Below are 19,061 nucleotides of genomic sequence, written 5' to 3'. Positions count from 1 at the left end.
GGGAAGGGATGCTTGCTGACCCCTCCATTGTGCCAGCCCAGCAGTAGAAACCCCCTCACAAAGCCCCCTGAATGACAACAGGCATCATACCCCTCTGCCTGGACCACAGAGCCAGGCATGTGGCTTCCATTAGACCACATCTGGACATGTTCAGAGGCAGTCTGGATCCCTGACAGGGTTCCGGCTCAAAGACAGGAACCCCTCCTTCCCCCACCCCCTGCCCCAGCCAGCCAGGCCTGGGGCAATGGCTAGAAACCTCCTCCAGGCCCCAGGGCTGCCATGGCAACATGGCTGGGGGTCATATCTGGCCCCATGGCCCACCTCTCAGCAGGCCCACAGGCAAGCAGGGCAAAGCCACCTCCCCAGCTTCTCCTCAGAGAGGGCCCTTGCATCACTGGGGATCCCCCAGCCCTTCCCCACGATAGCATCCAGGTGTCTTACTTTTCTCAAGACGCTCAGTTGGGCACCTGACCCAGCCCCTCAACAGGCCTCCCTGCCCCCGACAGCCCCCTTGTCCCATGCACTCAGCTGTGACCACGAATAAATCTGTGTTCTCATCCATTTACTGCCATCCTCCCCCATGAAACCCCAAAAGGAGAGAGGCTGTGCCTCCCTTTTTACTGGCACAACCCCTGACACAGACAGGTACTCCCTAAATACTTGTTGAAGTGAGCAGACTGAAGAATGGAGAGTTATAATGGCTAATACTGTAACTACTCAGCAAGTACTAAGTTCCCTGCCAAGCACTGGACACGAATCAACTCATTCAGTCCTCAAAAAGGTCCCATGAAGCAGGAACTTCTCTGCTGCTTACAGGCGAAGAAACTGAGGCACAAAGAGGTAGGCCATTTGCCTAAGTTTCACGAGTGATGGATGGACACTGAGTGAGTAGGAGGACAAAAGATATGTGGGGGTGGTGGACGGCAGGCCAGCCCTTGTGTATCTGGCCCGGACCAAGCCCCTGGTTCCCATTTAAAACCACCTACTCTACCCTTCCCCCGGCCCCACAGCAACCTCCTATACCTTCCTTTCCCCGGCACTGCCAAAAGCTGCACATCCTGATAATTCTCATCAGTGGGCCTTGCATGTGTGGGGCCTTCTGCCAGAATAGCCTTCAGATGAGAAAAGGGCACTCAATCATAGACCCCCTACCCCCAAGCAGCCCTCATCAAAGGCCACACTCCAAAATTCAGTGAGAAAGCCCAGGACAGAAAAGAAAAACAAAAACCAGGGATCCTGAGAACAAAGCAATTCCCCAGGATTCCAAAAGGCCCGGGACCACAGAGAGGCCTCTGGCGGCAAGAGGTGGGGCTGGGGGTGGGGCTGCCTCTATTTTGGAAACCCTGGAGGCTGCAGCCCAAACATGCTGCATGTGCCATGCTCTGGAGCCAGGCCTACAGCCCTCTCTGGGCACACGTGCACTTCATTACAGCCCCCACCTTGTCCCACGCACACTCTTCACTTCCCACAGGCTCTGGGCTTGGTGGGAAGGAGCCCCCTGGAGCACAACAGCCTGGCCCAGTGCACCACCTCCCATTCTGTGACCTAGAGCCACTAGACACACCTCTCTGACCTTAAAATGAGAAGAAACTTACCTCTCTGGCTTGTGGGGAGGACCAAGTCACAGAAACAGGGCCTGACACCCAATAGGTGCTCTGTGAATTCTGTGCCCCGGCCCTGGTAAGCAGGCTGGATGCAGAGGTGTCTGGGCTTGCAGACCATCTGGTCAGGAGGAGCACAGTTTCCCCCCTCACTGCATGTGCGCAGGCTTTGCACACAGTTGATGCCCATTAAGGCCTATAGCACCTGATGGATGGGAACATGGAGCCCAGGCCAGCTAGAGACTTGCCCAAGGCCACACAGCTATGGGCAACAGGGTGGGTCAATGGGAATGCTGCAGAAATCCCAGAGTCCCACTGCCCCCTCCTCCAAAAAGCCTTCCCAGCTACCTCCCAGGGATCCTTCCCTCACAGCCATTCCTATCCACCAATGGCCCACCAGGACCTGCTCATTATTTATACCTAGTGAAGGCTGATAGAGTGAATGATATAGGACTGAACAAGACACAGACTCCCAGCTGTGGGGAGAGATCTCTGAGGGAACCCTCAGAGGAAAGACAGAAAGAAAATGGAACTGGGGGGAAGGGTCAGACAAGACATAAAGATTCCAGGAAGGCTTCCTAAAGGAGGTGCTACCTGTGCTTGCTGGAAACCGTGTGAGCACATGTGTGGATGACGCTACAGGGTTCATGGGACGGCAGTGCAACCAGGATGAGGAAGGGTAACTGACAGGGGAATGGCCGCAGAGCCTCTATCGATTCCCTCATTCATCCCCCCAGCATCTACAGAGTACCCACTGTGTGGAGCACCCTGCTGGAGGCTCTGGGCACAGCAGAAAAGATGACAAATGTGGCCCCTCTGCTCATGGCACTCACATCCCACTCGGGGAAACAGAGCACAGAGCACAGTAAGAGGAAGGAGTGGTGTTCTTTCAGCTGGGTGCCGGGGAAAGCCTCTCTGGGGAGGTGACCTTGAACAGAGAGCTGAATGGGCGAAAGGGGTGAGCCACATGGACACCTGGAAAAGGAAGAGGAAGTGGTGAGCGTAAAGGCCCCAGGGCTGCCAAGGTGCCTAGACAGGAGGCCAGTGAGGCTGAGCAGAGTGGGTATGAGGGAGGGTGGTTATGAACTGGATGTTTCTCCCCCCGCCCCAAAGTAGGGTGTGTTAAAACCCTAATCCCCAACGGGAAGGTATTTGGAAATGAAGCTTTTGGGGGGTGGGATTAGGTGATGAGGGTGGAACCCTCATGATGGAATTAGTGCCATTCTAAGAAGAAATACCAAAGAGTCTGCTCCTTCTCTAATGTTACCTCAGATGAGATGTGCCCTCCCCTGGCAGAGCAGGCACAATAAGAAGCTGGCCGCCTACAAACCAGCAAGTGGGCCTGCAGCAAAGACCCAACCTTCACACTGCCTTCCTAGCCCCCAGAACTGTGAGACATAGTGCCTGTCATTTAAGCCACCCGGTCTACGGTATTTTTTGTTACAGCAGTCCAAACAGACTAGACAAGGGTGATAAACACAAGGCCCAGAAGCCACAGAGGCAGGCTGTGCAGAGCTGGTACCCCCAAGAGGATTTTGGCTTCTGCACCGAGTAGGTGAGAGCCACGGCAGGGTGCAGAGCAGGGGGATGAGAATAACTTGTGTGTTAGCAGGACTGACTGGAAGAGGTAGCAAACCTGGTCCTGGACTCTCAAAAAGAGCCCCCGTGAGAGACTGCATCCCTTTGGCTGTCACCTCAGAGACCAAGATCACAGCCATGCCTGGAGGCCACTGTCGGGAAGGATGTGAGGGGGCAGCTGCCCTGGGTCTGTGAAACTCCCCACTTCCTGCTGGGGCACTTTGGACCCTGCCAGGCCCCCACCTGCGCCTGAGCAGGAACCCTCTTCAGTGACTCCCCTACACTGATGAGGGATGCCTCGACCACAGCCATACCATCCATGCATGTAGCCCGGCAATGACCACAATAGAACTTCACCCCCACCCACCCACTCCATCCCCAGGAGCTAAGCCAGGGAGAAAACTACATCTAAGAGGCTCCCGCCCTACAGGGTGAGGTCCCACAGACCCAGCTTCCCCTGCCGCAGGCAGCTGCGTAGAGACCTTGGGCAATGATGGGGCCCGAGGCTGCCCTTCCCTGGACTGAGTGCCCCTGAAGGAATTAAGAAAGGGGCTTACCTTCAGGGTCACCTCTGGGGACAGAATGGACAGAGTTGGGGTCAGCATCCTCCTCTGGCTGAAGATGGGACAGAACCGGTGGCTGCTTGGGCACTTCCTGGATGGGCAGGACCTGGGTGGCCTCGTGGGGAAGTGTGGTCAGCATGGTATGGTTGCTGGGCTTCATTGGGTCTCCAGGAGAACTCGACGTGGCCTGAGACTGGAGGACACTGGCCATCCTTGACCCCAGCACAGGGCGGACTCCCTCCTGTCCAGGGCTTTGAGTGGTGGCCTGGGCGTCTGGGATGAGGTTCTCTTTGGGCTCTGCTCCAGCATCTGTCCCCTCCTCTTGGACAGGGAGACTGGGCCTGGCTGGGCCTGTGCTAGGAGGCCCATCAAGCCCCCTGAGGCCACCTGCTGCCAGCTGCTCCCTGACAGCTATTGTTTCCCTCTCTTCTTCCCCTTCCCCTTGTCTGTCCTCTGTCACTCTCCTGGCTTTGGCCTGCACAGGAGCTGGCGGACCCAGGGCTGTGGCTGCTGTTGGCTTAGAGAGGGCGGCCGGCCAGGGGGTGGCCTGGATGGCAGACGGAGGCTGGCTTCCACCTCCCAGAGTGGCTGGGCCCCCTGTGCCTGCCTGAAGCTTGCCCTCCAAAGCTGCTGCCGCTTCTGCTACAGCTACCTCCTGGTCATAGCTGTAGGGGTCTTCATAGTGTCGCTCAGAGTCGCTGTCCTCAGTCTCTGAGAAGTTCCCGGTGGCAGTAGTGGGCATGGCCTCAACGTCTCCGTGACAATTGGGGACCTGGTAGCAGATGAGCTCACCACCGGTGTCAGGACAGTGGCAGGCCCGGCACGGTGGCAGGTGGACTGTGTGGCCAGCGGGGTACTTGAGGCCAGTGTGGACGCAGCCCACCTGGCCACACTGGGGGCAGCTATCAGCTACCACCACAGCCTCAATGCAGTTGGGTGGGAGCTCAGGGCACAGCATGAACTGGCAGCTGATCTTGCCACCACCTGGTGGGCAGGAACACTCGGTGCTGCCAAAGTCCACAAAGTAGGACTGGCCAGCGGGCACCCGGCCGCGCACAAAGCCACCCTGCAGACAGTCATAGTATTGGTAGCCCTCACAGGCGCAGCCCTGCTGCACACACGTGGCGCAGCAGGCACCGGGCTCCAGGGCCTCCTCGATGCAGTTCTCCAGCGGTGGGCACTCAACACCTGTGCAGTCCTGCTGTGGGGCTGCCAGCCCTGTGCCTGCACCCAGGGCTAGGGCCAGGGTCAAGGCCAGCCAGGCTCCTACAGGCTCCCAGAGCAGCACCATGGTCCCACAGCAAGCCCAGATGCCACCTCGAGCCAAAAGGTCCCCTCTCCTGCGAGGCCCTGGGGGAATCGGAAAGGACACCTGTCAGCACCATACAGGGCCCACACGTGAAAACACATGCACCCCACCAGGCACACACACCAACACGTGCAGCAACTGGACACAGCCTCAGCCTCCTTCACTCACACATGTGCACTCACTTCCATGTCCCCATACATACACTTGTGGTCACATGCGTTTGCATGTGCAGAGGCTTTGCCACATGTGTGAAACAGTCACAGACAGTGGCTTCCACAGTCGCTCAGGCACTGCAGTTCTACTGTCCAGAGTACAACATGGCCCCATGCAAGGCAACTGACCCACCCCAGCTGCTTTCTGACACACGGCCTCTGAGTGGGACCCTCCTGCCCATTCACACACACACTCACAGACTCACACCTGCACTCACTCACCAGGGCACCCGCCCAGCAGTCTAGGGCACTCTGGTCTCTCATACCCTCCGTGACAGGCACCCATAGTTGCTCACAGGCCAGCCCCAATCCTCAGTCACACACATTGTCACACACACCCCGTCTCACCTACAACCTCAGGACACCGGGGCAGTCTTCCACACACAGTCCCCCATATGCATGAACACATAACCACCCAAACAATTTTCCTCCCCCCAAATCTTGCTAAATCCCCAGCCATCTGCCCTGTGGCCTGTGACTGACTACCAAAGGACACGGTCAGCTGAAAGCTGGGCAGCAACAGGCTCCCTTCCAGGCCTTGGCACAGACAGACAGCTCCCTACCACCGCCCCGAGCAGACCTCAGGGCTCAGGAACAACCTCAAAGGGACCTCCTTGCTCTGCAAGTTTGGCCATAGGGGACACTCCTACCAACCTCCTCAGCTGCCCCAGCAAAGGTTACCACCACTTACAGAATTATCCTGGACAGCCAGTGCCCCTACACCTCCACCCCCTCCCCATGCACCTCTCAAGTCCTTTGACTCCGTGAGGCTCTCCACCTCTGTCCCCTCTGTCCAGCCCTGGGAAACCTCCACCTCCCGCCGTTCCCAACTCCACTGCTACCCTTTCTCGGCAAAGCCAGTGCAATCCCAGAACAGCTAACCTGACACACCAGAGGCCCCAAACTATGCCCCTGTGTCAGGCTGCCAGCAAGGAAAGGCCTGGGTGCCCTGTGGGGCTGTCTGACCCTCCCCTCTCGAAGGCCCTCACATGACACTCTCACAGGACCCTCTTTTTCCATAGCCCCTCCTTGTCATCCTCTATAGGCCACTCAAGTGCCACCTTTTCACCAGTCCTCAGCCTCTCCCACTGCTACCCTCACAAATGTCACTGGTCACCACAGTCAATAGCGGCTCTGGGGCCAGACTGTCCCCACCTAGGCTGCCTGCTCCTGGGTCACAGAAAAAGGGCTCCTTCTCCACCCACTCCCAGCCCACACCCTGGGCTACTGTGTATTATCCAATTTTTTAAAAAAGGGATAAAAAGACAATGAAGTGACATCTCTAGTATTTTAAGTGTTTGTAATTTCAAGTCTAAAAATAGTAATGAAAACTTCTTAAAAGTTTTTGACAAAGAAGAGAAAGAAGGCAGAGGGCAGAGCCACTGCTAATTCTAGAGGAAGTGACCGCAAGCTCCCCACCTCCTGGCTAAGCCTAGAGCAGGGGCAGGCAAGCACGACCTGAGAGCACAGGACCGGTGTCTAGTGGGGCAGTGACAGGACCGCAGCCACTTAGTGTCCAGGCACAGCAGAGAAAGGAAATCTGCCTCTGCCAGCCACTCAGCCAGCACTGACTGAGCAGCAGGTCCTCTGTGCCATGGATCCTTCTAGAACTTGGGGTTTATTAGCAAATAAGACAGGCCCCCTGGCCATTCTGCTAGCACTGACCCTCCGATGCAAAAACACAGGTCCTACACCCACAGAATTCAGTGGGTTTCTGAACGTAGTAAGTACAATGAGGCAATAAATGAATGAGAGCAGGGAAATGGAACAGGAAGTGGCTGGGAGGTATGGAAAAGCCCACTTCAGCCAGGGTGGTCAAGCAAGGCTTCTCCAAGAAAATGGCATTTGAGCTGCTGAGACCTGAGTAAATCAATGGAGACAGCCATGTGAACGTCCAGAGGCCAAATATGCCAGGCAGCAGGAACGGCAGGTGCAAAGGGCCTGGGGCAGGCCCAGCAGGAGGGAGGTAAGGAATAGCAGAAGGCCACCAATGCTGAGCAAAATGAGCAAGGGTGAGTGTGGTAACAACCAGATCAAGCAAGGCTTCTGACTACAGTAAGGGCTTCTGGAAGCTCTGGGCCTGGAATGACTTGATGGGACTCTATTAAGGCTGCTATGTTGAAAGCAGGGGAGCTGGGCGAGAACAGAGAGGCTGGGGAGACAAGTGATAGGAGGCAAGAGAGGACAGCGCACAGGGGAATACTCTGAAGGTAGAGCTGACAGGATTTGCTGCTAGACTACAAGCGTGTGACAGCAGAGGTGTCCAGGATAAGCCCCGGTTTCGGCTGGAGCACCAAGAAGGATGGAGCTGCCGCTTCCTGAGTAGGGAAGGCCGTGGAAGGAGGGCTGTGGACCTACAGTAGAGACCGAAGCTCAGTGTGGTCAGTACTGAGTTTGAGAAGCCCAGGGATCATCCAAGTGATGATGGTAAGAATGTCGCCGGGGATAGGAGTCTGTGCCTGGGCCAGGGGGCTGGGGGAGTCAGTGGACTCCAAGAGGTGACCCGCACATCCCTCTAAGCTGAGAAGCCACTTCAAGAGGGTAGAGGGCTCCATAAAGCCAGTCTGATTAGGTATCAGGCACTGGGAGAGCTGGGGCCTGCAACCCCCAGTGACAAAATCAACCACCTTCTACATGAAGATAGAAGGCAGGGGCACAGAGGCCCTCTGCCTTCTGTGTTCAATTGTGTCATTTAAGAAGCAGACTAAGACCTAAACCCTTCTGCCAACCTCCATCTGCCTTTCCATTCATCACACACTCACAGGAACAACACAGCCTAGGAGGGAAATACTCCTACTGGAGGTTGGCAGACTCCTCCCAGAGAACCTGTTTGTTCCCAGCTGGGCCCGCTGCACCCATCCCCACCCCCCACCACAAGTCAGTCCCCTAGTTCCGCGCACCCCCTCTGCCCCCACAGTGGCCTGGCCCTTGGACTCCACCCCCCAAGCATCACATTCTGCCCACTCACAAGTAGATTCCACATCTTGGGTTCACCCATCACCTCCACCCCAGAGGAATGATAAAGAACATTAGGCCCCGGCTTTGTGTTTTCCTCATTTGCTGTGCAAACCTAAGTAAGGCTCTTGCCCTCTCTGAGTCTGAGCTCTGCATCTGTGTAGTGAAAAGGTTCTACCACACCTTCCATCATGGCCAGAGGCCCACAGGCACTTTCTGACCCATGACTGCACTTGTTTATCTCACATGGTGGGTTTTTAGTTTTAAATTAGTTACCTATATTTACAACTTGGAAGTCTTCACATGAAAATTCAGGTTTCCAACTCCTCTTGAACACCGCTGAGACCTGGCCACCCTAAGATGTCACACAGGGCATGGACTCTCAGTTCCCTATGAAGCCTACAGGACCTCTCCACTCACTCACATGTGGCTGGTATGTTTGAACCCAGGCTCACCTCTGAACTGGGAACGCCATGGTCAATCCCACTGTGGCCTCCAGCTGGGAGAGTGGGGATCTGGAATGTTATGCTGGGAGCTGCCCTGCCTGGTTTCAGAGGCTGTAACCACCCTCATGGCTAAGGCTGAGTGAGCAACCTTCGGACCTTAAGCCACTAAGGAGACAAAGCTTATCTCCCTGGCAGGGACGCTGTTTCTGCTCCTTTCACTTCACCTTGCCTGGCCCCCAATGCTTGATCAGCTAGCCAATGACGGGTAAGATTCCTCAAGGGAGGGACAAACTAAGATAAACACGATCATGGGGAACCCCCAGGGAAGGACTTGGGAGCTACAGAAGAAGGGGGTGATGGACCCTCACCCCTCAGCTTTGACATAGCCTGAGTCCTCATTCTGTCTACAAGAAGTTTCCTAATCTCTTGGCTGCTTGACTTCCCCTGCCTGACTTAAGCCTGAAACAAAGCTGGAAGTGGATACTGCCCTGTGCTGGAAAGGGCAGGTTCCCTAGGGCGATAAGGCCTAAGAAAGAATGCATAAAATCTTATGGAATCTACTTTGCTAATACCCTCAATTTAAGGGACCAAGCAGGAAGTGAGTTTGTTCCCCTAAGTTTTATGGTCCTTTAACTATCTGATCCTGACTCAGAATATGCTCTCAGAGTTCTTTGAATGTTATCTATTGTTTAATCATTTCTGCATGACAATGATTTGATGAGCTTTATTCCTGTGCAAATTGAACCCAATAAAAGCCTGTCAAAGCAAGGGTCAGGGCGCTGTCCCCTTGAGAGAGTGGCCACGCTGTCCCTTTTCCTCCACAGTACTCAGTAGTCCATGTGAATTTCTCGTTTCTCACCCACAATGTGGCGGACCCCATGAGCCAGGGTCCGCATCAATGTTGCATGCTGCTCAGAGCCCCCAGTACTGTATGAAGGTTGTGTGCCACCCATGAGGGGGATGGGACCAGCTGGGATGTACCTGGAGGAGGTGGCCCAGGCCCCTAGAGGAGGCTCACCTGGAGAAGAGTTAGCCTCAAGAGGCCCTGGTACATCACTACAGCTGCTCTGGATGGTTCATGGGCCGTGAGTGTATATGCGGTGGGGGGTGGGAGAGGGGGGAGGGGGCAGGCACACTCCAAGCCAAGAGCTCACCAGGACCAGGGAGAGTAAAAGAAAATCTCCCACAGGCTCTGCCCTGTTCCCATCAACTGAAAAGCTGGGTAATACATTTACATTAATAATGCAATTATAATTTTAGATGATGATTATTATGCCAGCTGACCTAAATGATCACGGGACAGGACACTCTGGACAGAAAAATACATGCAAATCGCCCACATGAGCAGTGTATGATGGCAGTTCTCATGCCCTGTGAGACACCTAAAGACACCTGCACCAGGTCCACACACCCACGATGGTCACTGGGTATCTCTCTGTTTGTAGGAGGGGATAAGGCAGGGGTAGCTTACCATGCTGGTACCTGTCCCCAGATCCACTCCCTGCCCTTCTCCACCCTGCTCTCCACTGAGGAGGCTGACCTCCTCAGAATGTGCACCCAGGCCCCCTCATCCTCCAATAACAGCCTCTAAGAGGAGATCAAAGGATGGGAAAAAGGTTGGGATGCTCATTTCCCACCCCCACCCACTTTACCACCTGGGCAGAGGTTTGGTGGTGGCTGTCTCCGCTCCCCCATGGCCATAGCTCCTGTTGGGTGACCCTGCTGGGTTATGAGACCTGCCTCTCCCCCACCCTTACAGGCCCAAGGTACTAAGGGCTCCCCACCCACCTACCATTGCTACTCCAAGGGCTGGCCAACCCTCTGTAGAGTCCCCCAACCCTGCTCACACCTGTTCCAGGTCTCTTCATTAACTACTCCTTCCCTAAGCCCAGTATCCTGAGAAAGAAGGTATCTACCAAGAAGGACTCCTGGTGGCTTAACTGGGCTCAATATCTAAGAAAAAATAGCCTAGCAGCTATTTCCACACCGGGGTCTCTCACACAAATCACATATTAGAGAGAAGCCTGCACTAAACTGCCTTCCTGCACGGTGATTCTTCCACCTGTGCCAGCCCTTACAAAGGAGTTCCTGGAGACCTATTTCAACCAATAGGACTGAGGCTTTCCCCATCCAACTAGAGCTGCACAGCAACATCCTCATCAGCATCTTCACCAAACGATACCATTCAAACTGTGAGTATTTGGAGTCCTCATTTGCATGAGAACAGACCATTCAAGAACCAGGGCAAGGACTTCTGTCTATATACGTCAGCTCCCCTCCAGCTTGGGAAAGCACTTTCCCTTTCCACTAAAGACTGAAAAATGAATTTTCTGCACTGCCTCGCCAAATAGGGGCCTTGGCCTAGGGCTTCTTCACAGCATGCTTTTCCACAACCCTGCTGTCTCCTAACTGCGCTGTGACACTATAAAGTTATTTTCACTGCCACAGTCATGTGGTATCACAACTGAACTGTTGGCACTGAATAAAGTCTCCTTCTTCACTGCACCCCAAACTGGGGACTCCTGTGACATTGAACTGGCACCAGTGGCCATTGGTTGATGCCCATGACGGGCTCCCGTTTCCAGCTGGGACCCTGACAGGCACAGCCCCATGCGGACCTCACAGAACTCAGAGCTAATGACTGATTCAGTGTACACAGAGCAATAAGAATGGACCTTAAGAATAGAACACTAAGCCCTGGCTGGCGTAGCTCAGTGGATTGAGTGCGGGCTGGGAACCAAAGTGTCCCAGGTTCGATTCCCAGCCAGGGTACATGCCTGGGTTGCAGGCCATAACCCCCAGCAACCGTACATTGACGTTTCTCTCTCTCTCCCTCTCTCTCTCTCTCTCTCTGTCTCCCTCCCTTCCCTCTCTAAAAATAAATAAATAAAATCTTTAAAAAAAAAAAAAAGAATAGAACACTAAATGGAAAAGGTAAGAACCAGAACAAGATAGCCCAACCCTGTTACCATAAAACCATCAGAGCACCAAGGGAGTCTCTGCCCGTTGGCCAAGATGGCGGCAGAGGGAGGTTCTTACCTTATGTGAATGGATAGGGCTCAAGCACGCGTGAAAAGCTAGAAAGATGAATAGACAGGGCCCTGAGCACGCCAAAGGCTAGAAAGATAATTGGATAGGAAAAAAGCTTTCCCCTCCCTATCCCTCTAAGAACTGCAGGCTTGAGCAGAAAGACTGAGATGGTCTCTGAGACAGCAATCCACTGCCCCAGGCATGCGGCACCTGAATAAAACCTTTCCTTTTGCACCAGCACCTGCCTCACAATTTTAGCTTTTGTGGATGCAGGCAGCTGAAACTCCATTATGTCTGGTTACAACACCACTCATGTCAAGTAAAAATGTACACACCCAAGGTAAAAAAAAATACCACTTGCAAAACATAGGCAATTAAACAGATCCACACAGACTAGAACTGCATATCTGCCTGTAGTGGGGAAAGGAATGGCTCTGGAGCAGAGATAGTAGAATAAACTGACCAATAAAATAGGAGCAGTATAGAAGCAGTATAAGAGCAGTACCTGGCAGAGAGGAAGATAATTGTGTGTTATTATTTAAGAGAGTAGCTAACCCAGCCCTTAGCTCCTGAGGTCCAGCTGAGAAATCCAAAGGAATTCCCATACTGTACCCATGTCAGAAACCCCAGCAGTCTGGGAGAGGGGGGGGATGTTGTTCCTGCATCCAGCTGAGGTGGGGGAAGGGACACTGTCGCTTTGCTGCGATTGGCTGAGGGGTGGAACTGAAACCACTCCTAATTAATGAGACTCAGCACTGTGACTGCTCTCACTAAAGACCGGCAGAAGGCATGCCAAGCCCCTCCGCAAGGCCTGGCAGCCTCTACCTAGGTCTCTAAAAACACTGAGCCACTTGGGAAGATGTAGGGGCCAGACTGCCAAAGAGACCACATGCTGGCCCGCTCCGTTTAATAAATGCACTGGGTGTGTGCATGAGCTCACTTGGGAGCCCTTCTCTGTGAGGAGGCAGGTATACCGAAGTCCCCAACTGATGCCATGTAGAGATCCCAAAAATAAACAAACAAAAAAAAAAGAGCCTGGCCTACCCTTGCCTAAATTCCTGGGCAAATTACATGACTATCGCTGTTTCAGCCTCCAAGTGTCAGGGTCGTTGGTTATGCAGCAGTGTGTAACCTGAACCATTGGGATCTCAGTCAGCGATTACAAGCAGATAATCCAGAGGCAGGACACCTCTATTGGACAAAGGCCCACCTCCTCAGCACACAGGAAAGCAAGGAGAGAAGCTGCTCTACATTAGAACAGGCCTGGGATACAACCGCCAATGCATGTGGGATTCATAATGAGACCCAGCATGAGGAATCAGCTGAGAGAGATGCTGGGGCCAAATGAGAGGCTCCAAGGATGGACTGAGGACCAAAAGATACCAAGGAACAGCCAATATTCTGTGATGTGTGATGCCTGGCAAACACTGGCATTTTTTTTTAAAGCTTTTTTTTTTCTTAAAGATTTTATTTATTTTTAGAGAGGGAAGGGAGGGTGACAGAGAGAGAGAGAGAGAGAGAGAGAGAGAGGGAGAGAGAGAAACAGAAACATCAATGTGAGGTTGCTGGGGGTTCTGGCCTGCAACCCAGGAATGTACCCTGGCTGGGAATTGAACCTGGGACACTTTGGTAACACTGGCATTTTTAAAAGATGAATATTTTAAATATCATCATGTCTATAATATGCTCTAACATACTTCAGCATGAAAATAGCCAAGGGCAATATATGTGAAAACATTAATACTGTGAAATCCAGGTGTCGGGTGTCTGGGTATCCTTTCTGGTCTTCTCTATTTTGGTTTGCCAACTCCACATGAAGAGCCACAAGACAGTCAGTGTTTAGGTGGGAGTGAAAGGTGGGGAGCCACCAACATAGAGTCTGGGGGTACATCCAGCCCTGTACAGAGTCTTTGACTCCCAAGCTAAAGGTCCAGAGTGGGCTTAAGGCAAGGGCAAGTTGAGGTCACAGTCTGAGCTGTCACAGTTCAGTCTTTGTTGATCAGTCCCCTGCTGTGGGTGGGGACAGTGGAGCTTCTAATGCGGCTTGGGGTTAGGTTCTTAGGCCATAACTTGAATGTGGACAAGACAGGACAGTGGAGGGGGGAACAACATGCTCAGTAAGGGTTTATCTCCAGGGAGCACCTGCAGAGAGGTGGTTGGGTGTGGAGACACACTGACTTCCCCCACAGCTCCCACACCACAGGGCATCTGAAGGTGGGAAGGGTTAGGGAGGGAAGTCTGGGTCAGGTGCTTCAGCATGCTGCTCAAACACCAGCTACCTTGGCTCACCCTGGCTGCAAGCTCCTCTCTCTGCCACCCTCACTGCTGTCCCCCCTCCAAAAATAAAACACAGACACATCCTTACAGTAAGGCAACATCACCCCCTTTGAAAAATTAACCTTGCACCCGTCCAGAGCAGGCCCCAGATGAAAACACTCCAGGCTCACAAGGCCACCCCTGATGCTCCTCAGGCGACCCCAGGGGACACAAATTCACCACCAGTACCACAGTTACCTAAAGTGGGGTCTGGTCTTACATGCCTTTGAGTCACAAGGTAGAGAAATTCTTCCTTTTTCCAGTCCTCAGATCCTTCGGACACTGGCAAGAATAGGCTTGCCAGAGCGAGCAAATATAAATCACTGGAACTTGAGGCAAACACTGCATAATTGTGTAGTATAAGTATGTCCTGTGCAATACTTGGGACATTCTTATTCATCATTTATCTCAAATCCCAATTTTACTGGCATCCTGTGTTTTTACCATGCAACTCTAGATAAGAACAGTATCAGGTTGGTGATGGCATGGTTGAAAACTTTTTATATATTTGCAGAGGATCTTTCTTTTAAACAAGACACTAGGACATTAAACCACTTGGACTTTCAAACAGCTGGAGATGGTGAAGGGAAATAAACATGCAAGACACTTGTTCACATACCAAACACAGGAGTAATCAGGACCACCTGCCCGCCCACTGGCACCTCTGGAGGCAGCACTTCAGCTCCTCCCAGCAGCCTGCCTGCACAGCTGCCCTGCCCCAAGCCCATCCAGAGAGCCGGACCATCTATTCATAGACCATGTTCAGGGAGCCCATATGGTACTTTTGAAATTAGTTGCTGACATTATAATATTATAATGTTATTATTTTAATATTTTAACATTTAAAATCAGAACATTTTACACTGAAGCTGGATCCCAACTTCTCTAAGAAAACTAGAAGGTAAAGCCTGACAGCAGAGTGATACTGTCCACCAGGATCCACGCCCACTCTCCACTGCCACACTGGGGTCACTGCTGCCACATTGGGGTCACTGCTGCCCCTCTATCCCAGACCTTTCTGGTCCCTGGGTTCTTCTTGTCCACACCCAAAGGAGAGAGGCCCAGAGGAGGTAGAAGCTCCAGCACCCTCCTGCCCAAGGTCACCTGAATGGCCAGGTTTCCTGGGTTAGAACCTGCCTCTTCTCTAAGTGATGGGCACTGGGAATTTTGCCCCTTTCCAAGGAGCCCATTTCTACCCAGGTGGCCTAGTAGGTAGGTCTCAGTACGTCAGTCACAGAGGAATCCAGTGGCATACCTCCAGCCATACAAGACACACAGCTGAAGGAGGGAATATAGGAGTTATACACTGTCTTAGCCTGGGACCCCCAGAAGCAGAGCCTGAGCTGGGTTTTTGAGCTCACGGTTTACTGGGGGAGAACTCTCAGGAGAAGGAAAAAGGAAAGCAGGACAGAGGAAAGAACAAAGCTGGGCAAGATATGGCCTCAGCTGGAGCCTGGCACGAGCCTGATCCTATGCGGAGTCCCACAGTATGACCAGCGTCCCAGGGCTCATCCCACCCACAGAGACACCAGTCAGTCAGTGACTGCAGACCAAGGTAGGGAGAAGGGAAAATCATCTCCCAGGCATGGGGGCAATGAAGGGGGGTTGCACAGGCAACTCCTGTGGACCCAGGGCAAGCACCTGGACAAGGGCCATTAGCAGCTCAAATCTGGCGCAGCTGGGGGAGGAGTGCTTCTTCAGGGTAGGGGGAACCAGAGAGGGCACAGGCAGTGGCCACAGCATCTGTCACACAGACACACACACACACACACACACACATGTTCTAGAAATTACTCATGCTCAACCCAGTGTCAGAGGGATAAGGAAGTAATTTACTAAAACAGTGTTTGCACACCCATGCCTTTAGCAGCATTATTCACAATAGTCAAGAGGCAAGAGTAACCCAGTGTCCACGGACAGATGAGCAGACTGACAAAGTGTGGTCTACCCATACAAAGGAATATTAATTCTCAGCCTGAATAAGGAGAGAAATTCTGACACATGCTAACCATGAATGAACCAGGAGGACATTACGCTCAGTGAAATAAGCCAGACACAACAGGACACATACTGTGATTCCACTCTTATGAGGTCCCTAGAGTAGTCACATTCATAGAGACAGAAAGTAGAAGGGGGAATGCCGGGGGCTGGGGAGAGGGTAATGGGGAGGCAGTGTGTAACGGGTATGGAGTTTCAGTTTTGCAAGATGAACAAGTTCTGGAGATGGATGGAAGTGACAGATCCACAAAATGTGATTGCACTTAATGCCACTGAACTGGACAGTTAAAAAGAGCTAAATTGGTCAATTTTGTGTTATATATATTATACCATAATAAAAAACAATAATAACACATGTACTATGGAGCCAAAAGCAAATAATCAGAGCAGAGACAGGAAAGGGAAACAACTACACTGAAGACCCAACAGGAAATAAGGGCTGCTCCTGAGACCTCCCCTTAGTAGTAAGCTTCCTGGTCACCAGGACCAAGAGGGAAATTAGAGGATAATTCAGTGCTCCTGTCTGATAAGAGGAAGTCATCTAGTTCACTGGGAAAAATAAACATGTTTTTGGCACAAAATACTTGGAGGAATTTTAACTGTTGCTAAGTTCATATTTATAATCACTTCCTCAGTACTGACATGATGCCAGACACTGGACTGTGACATTCCAGGATGTTTAATTTATTTAACCATACTCTACAGATAAGGAAACTCAGGCCCAGACAGGGTGAATGATCTTCCCCAGATTACATCATCAATAATAGGTGGTGCAATGATTTGAACCCAGGTCTATCTGGCCAAGGGAATATGCATGGCCCTCTGGCCACATTGTAATATCTGACCTTCAGTTTGTAGATATTAATCGGGCACCTGCTACCTGACAGCCCCTATTATAAGTAGTGGGAAGTGGCAATAAACGAGACCAACAGAGGTCCCTACCCTCAGGTGCCCAGTGTTCTGGTGGAACAAAGAGACAAGGAACAAATAAATAAGATAATGTCAGCATTGTGAAGGAGAAGAAGCAGGGCACTCCTCTGGCAAGAGCGGTCAGTGCAGGCCTCACGAGGAGGCAACACTTTGGCGGAGGCTTGCCTGGTAAGACGTGGTACCATACAAAGACCTGGGGAATGGAATCCCAGGCAGCAGTAACAGCATGTGCAAAGGCATGCACAGAATAAAGAAGAGAGTGAGAGTGAGGCAAGAGAGAAGAAAATCAGGGAAAAATCCCTTCAAGTGGAATGAGGAAGTAGGAGCAGGTCTCTCACCAGAGCCCCCACCCATGAGCATGATCAAAGGGTAACAGTTTATGGCAGGAAACCCTTGTGGTGGTCACAGAAGTCAACAACAGTAAGGACTGGCCAAAACCAGATCCATCCATGATGGAGGAAAATTAGTCAGAGAAAGACCCAAAGCTTATGTCATTGTTCTAATGAAAACTAACACTACAAGGATGGCCAAGGGTGCTGAACACCAAGATACCTCTGGAAAAGACCATTAAACCTAAATGTTAGGAACAAGGCCCCTGCCAACCAGGAGGCAGAGGCAGGATTTGGTACCACAACATTCAGAACCTGGAAACATAAAATCCCAAGAACTGACCACAGCAACTCACTGGCGAGTTCACCTGCGTCCATTCACGCACTTTCACTTCCTTCACAGGGTGCCACTGTCTGGCTTTGTTGCTCTCTACCTACCTTATTTTTTGGACTATAAGATGCACCTAGGTTTTAGAGAAAAATAGGGAAAAAAAACTTTTGAAGCAAAAAATGTGGTGAAATATTTAATAACATAATATTTCACCAATGTAAATGTAAACAGAACTCAACAGCAGCATTAACAACCATTATTCCTCCCAAATTTAGGGGGATGGGGGTCGAGAAACGTGCGTCTTATAGTCTGAAAAATACGGTAAATAAAACTTGCTTTTTCTCTCACTCAGACAGACTCTTACTTGGACTTGTTCTTGAAGTCTTCCCTGCACAAATCCAGTGAGGTCCCAGACCCAGACCCGCGGGGCAGGGCAGGGCGGGGCAGGGCGGGGCGGGGCAGGGCAGGGCAGGGCAGGGCAGGGCAGGGCAGGGCAGGGCAGGGCAGGGCAGGGCGGGGCAGGGCGGGGCCAGCCCCCAGCACAGAACAGGTCTGGTGACAGAGGAAGTAAGGTCAGTAGCAAAAGGAGGAAAAGTGGGTGAGGGATGTGAAAATCAAGAAAGGAGAGAGGCTGGAAAGGGGGAAAAGGCCAGTCGTCCATATCCAGTGCCCCAGGGTCTCCACAGAACATCCAGTACATTCAGTGGACACTGTTCCTGTAGGGTGGCAGGGGCTACGACACAACATACTGTAAACTCGGTAAGGGACCTTTCAGGAAGTACGAGGAAGACCCCAGTTATGTAAAATACAAAACCAAATTAAACCTAGACGTCATTATTTAGGGAATGCAAATGTTGGGGGCGGAGCAGAACACCAAGCCAAGCAGTCCCAGGAGAGACCAGTGGAGGGCACCTCGAAGGGGGAGGGAACGAGATTGGGGGGTGGTGCAGCCCTCCTGATTCACCCAGGTGCTGACTATTCGATGGTCTGTTCAATTGTATGCCCTTATGGACTTTTTGTATGTGTGCTTTTTCACAATAAAAGAGATTCTTTTTTTTTAATATTTTATTTATTTATTTTTTAGAGACAGAAGGGAGGGAGATAGAGAAACATCAATGTGTGGTTGCTGGGGGTTATGGCCTGCAACCCAGGCATGTACCCTGGCTGGGAATCGAACCTGGGACACTTTGGTTCCCAGCCCACGCTCAATCCACTGAGCTACGCCAGCCAGGGCTAAAAGAGATTCTTTAAAGAAAAAAAAGCCAATTGTAGTAACCTACAAAGGAAACAATAGGCAGAGAAGGTTTAACACAAGAAATAGTGAGGAGGGGAGGGAAGCACAAAATAGTCACAAATTCTCAGAAGAAAAGGTGATCTCACCTATAAGAGGAGGAGGGAGGGAGGAAAGACAGGGAAGGGCCTAGCTAAAGAACAATTACATAAATGACCCATGGACATGGACA

General features: G+C 52.0%; 1 protein-coding gene across 6 annotated transcripts in view; it reads right to left on the bottom strand.

The window, feature by feature from the left end:
* Positions 1-19,061, bottom strand: part of FBLN2 (fibulin 2) — a 104,143-nt gene that overhangs the window by 64,876 nt on the left and 20,206 nt on the right. For all 6 annotated transcript variants that reach the window (XM_028504504.2, XM_036018313.1, XM_036018314.1 and 3 more), the window contains exon 2: positions 3,737-5,092. In XM_028504504.2, coding sequence (XP_028360305.1) covers positions 3,737-5,033 — 1,297 coding nt within the window. In that variant the 5' untranslated portion in view covers positions 5,034-5,092. The remainder of the gene's footprint in view (positions 1-3,736; positions 5,093-19,061) is intronic.

This window comes from Phyllostomus discolor, chromosome 2 (genome assembly GCF_004126475.2).
Source record: "Phyllostomus discolor isolate MPI-MPIP mPhyDis1 chromosome 2, mPhyDis1.pri.v3, whole genome shotgun sequence".
Lineage (NCBI taxonomy): Eukaryota > Metazoa > Chordata > Mammalia > Chiroptera > Phyllostomidae > Phyllostomus > Phyllostomus discolor.
Note: the sequence above shows the minus strand (reverse complement) of the source record. Positions and strands in the feature narration are given on the sequence as shown.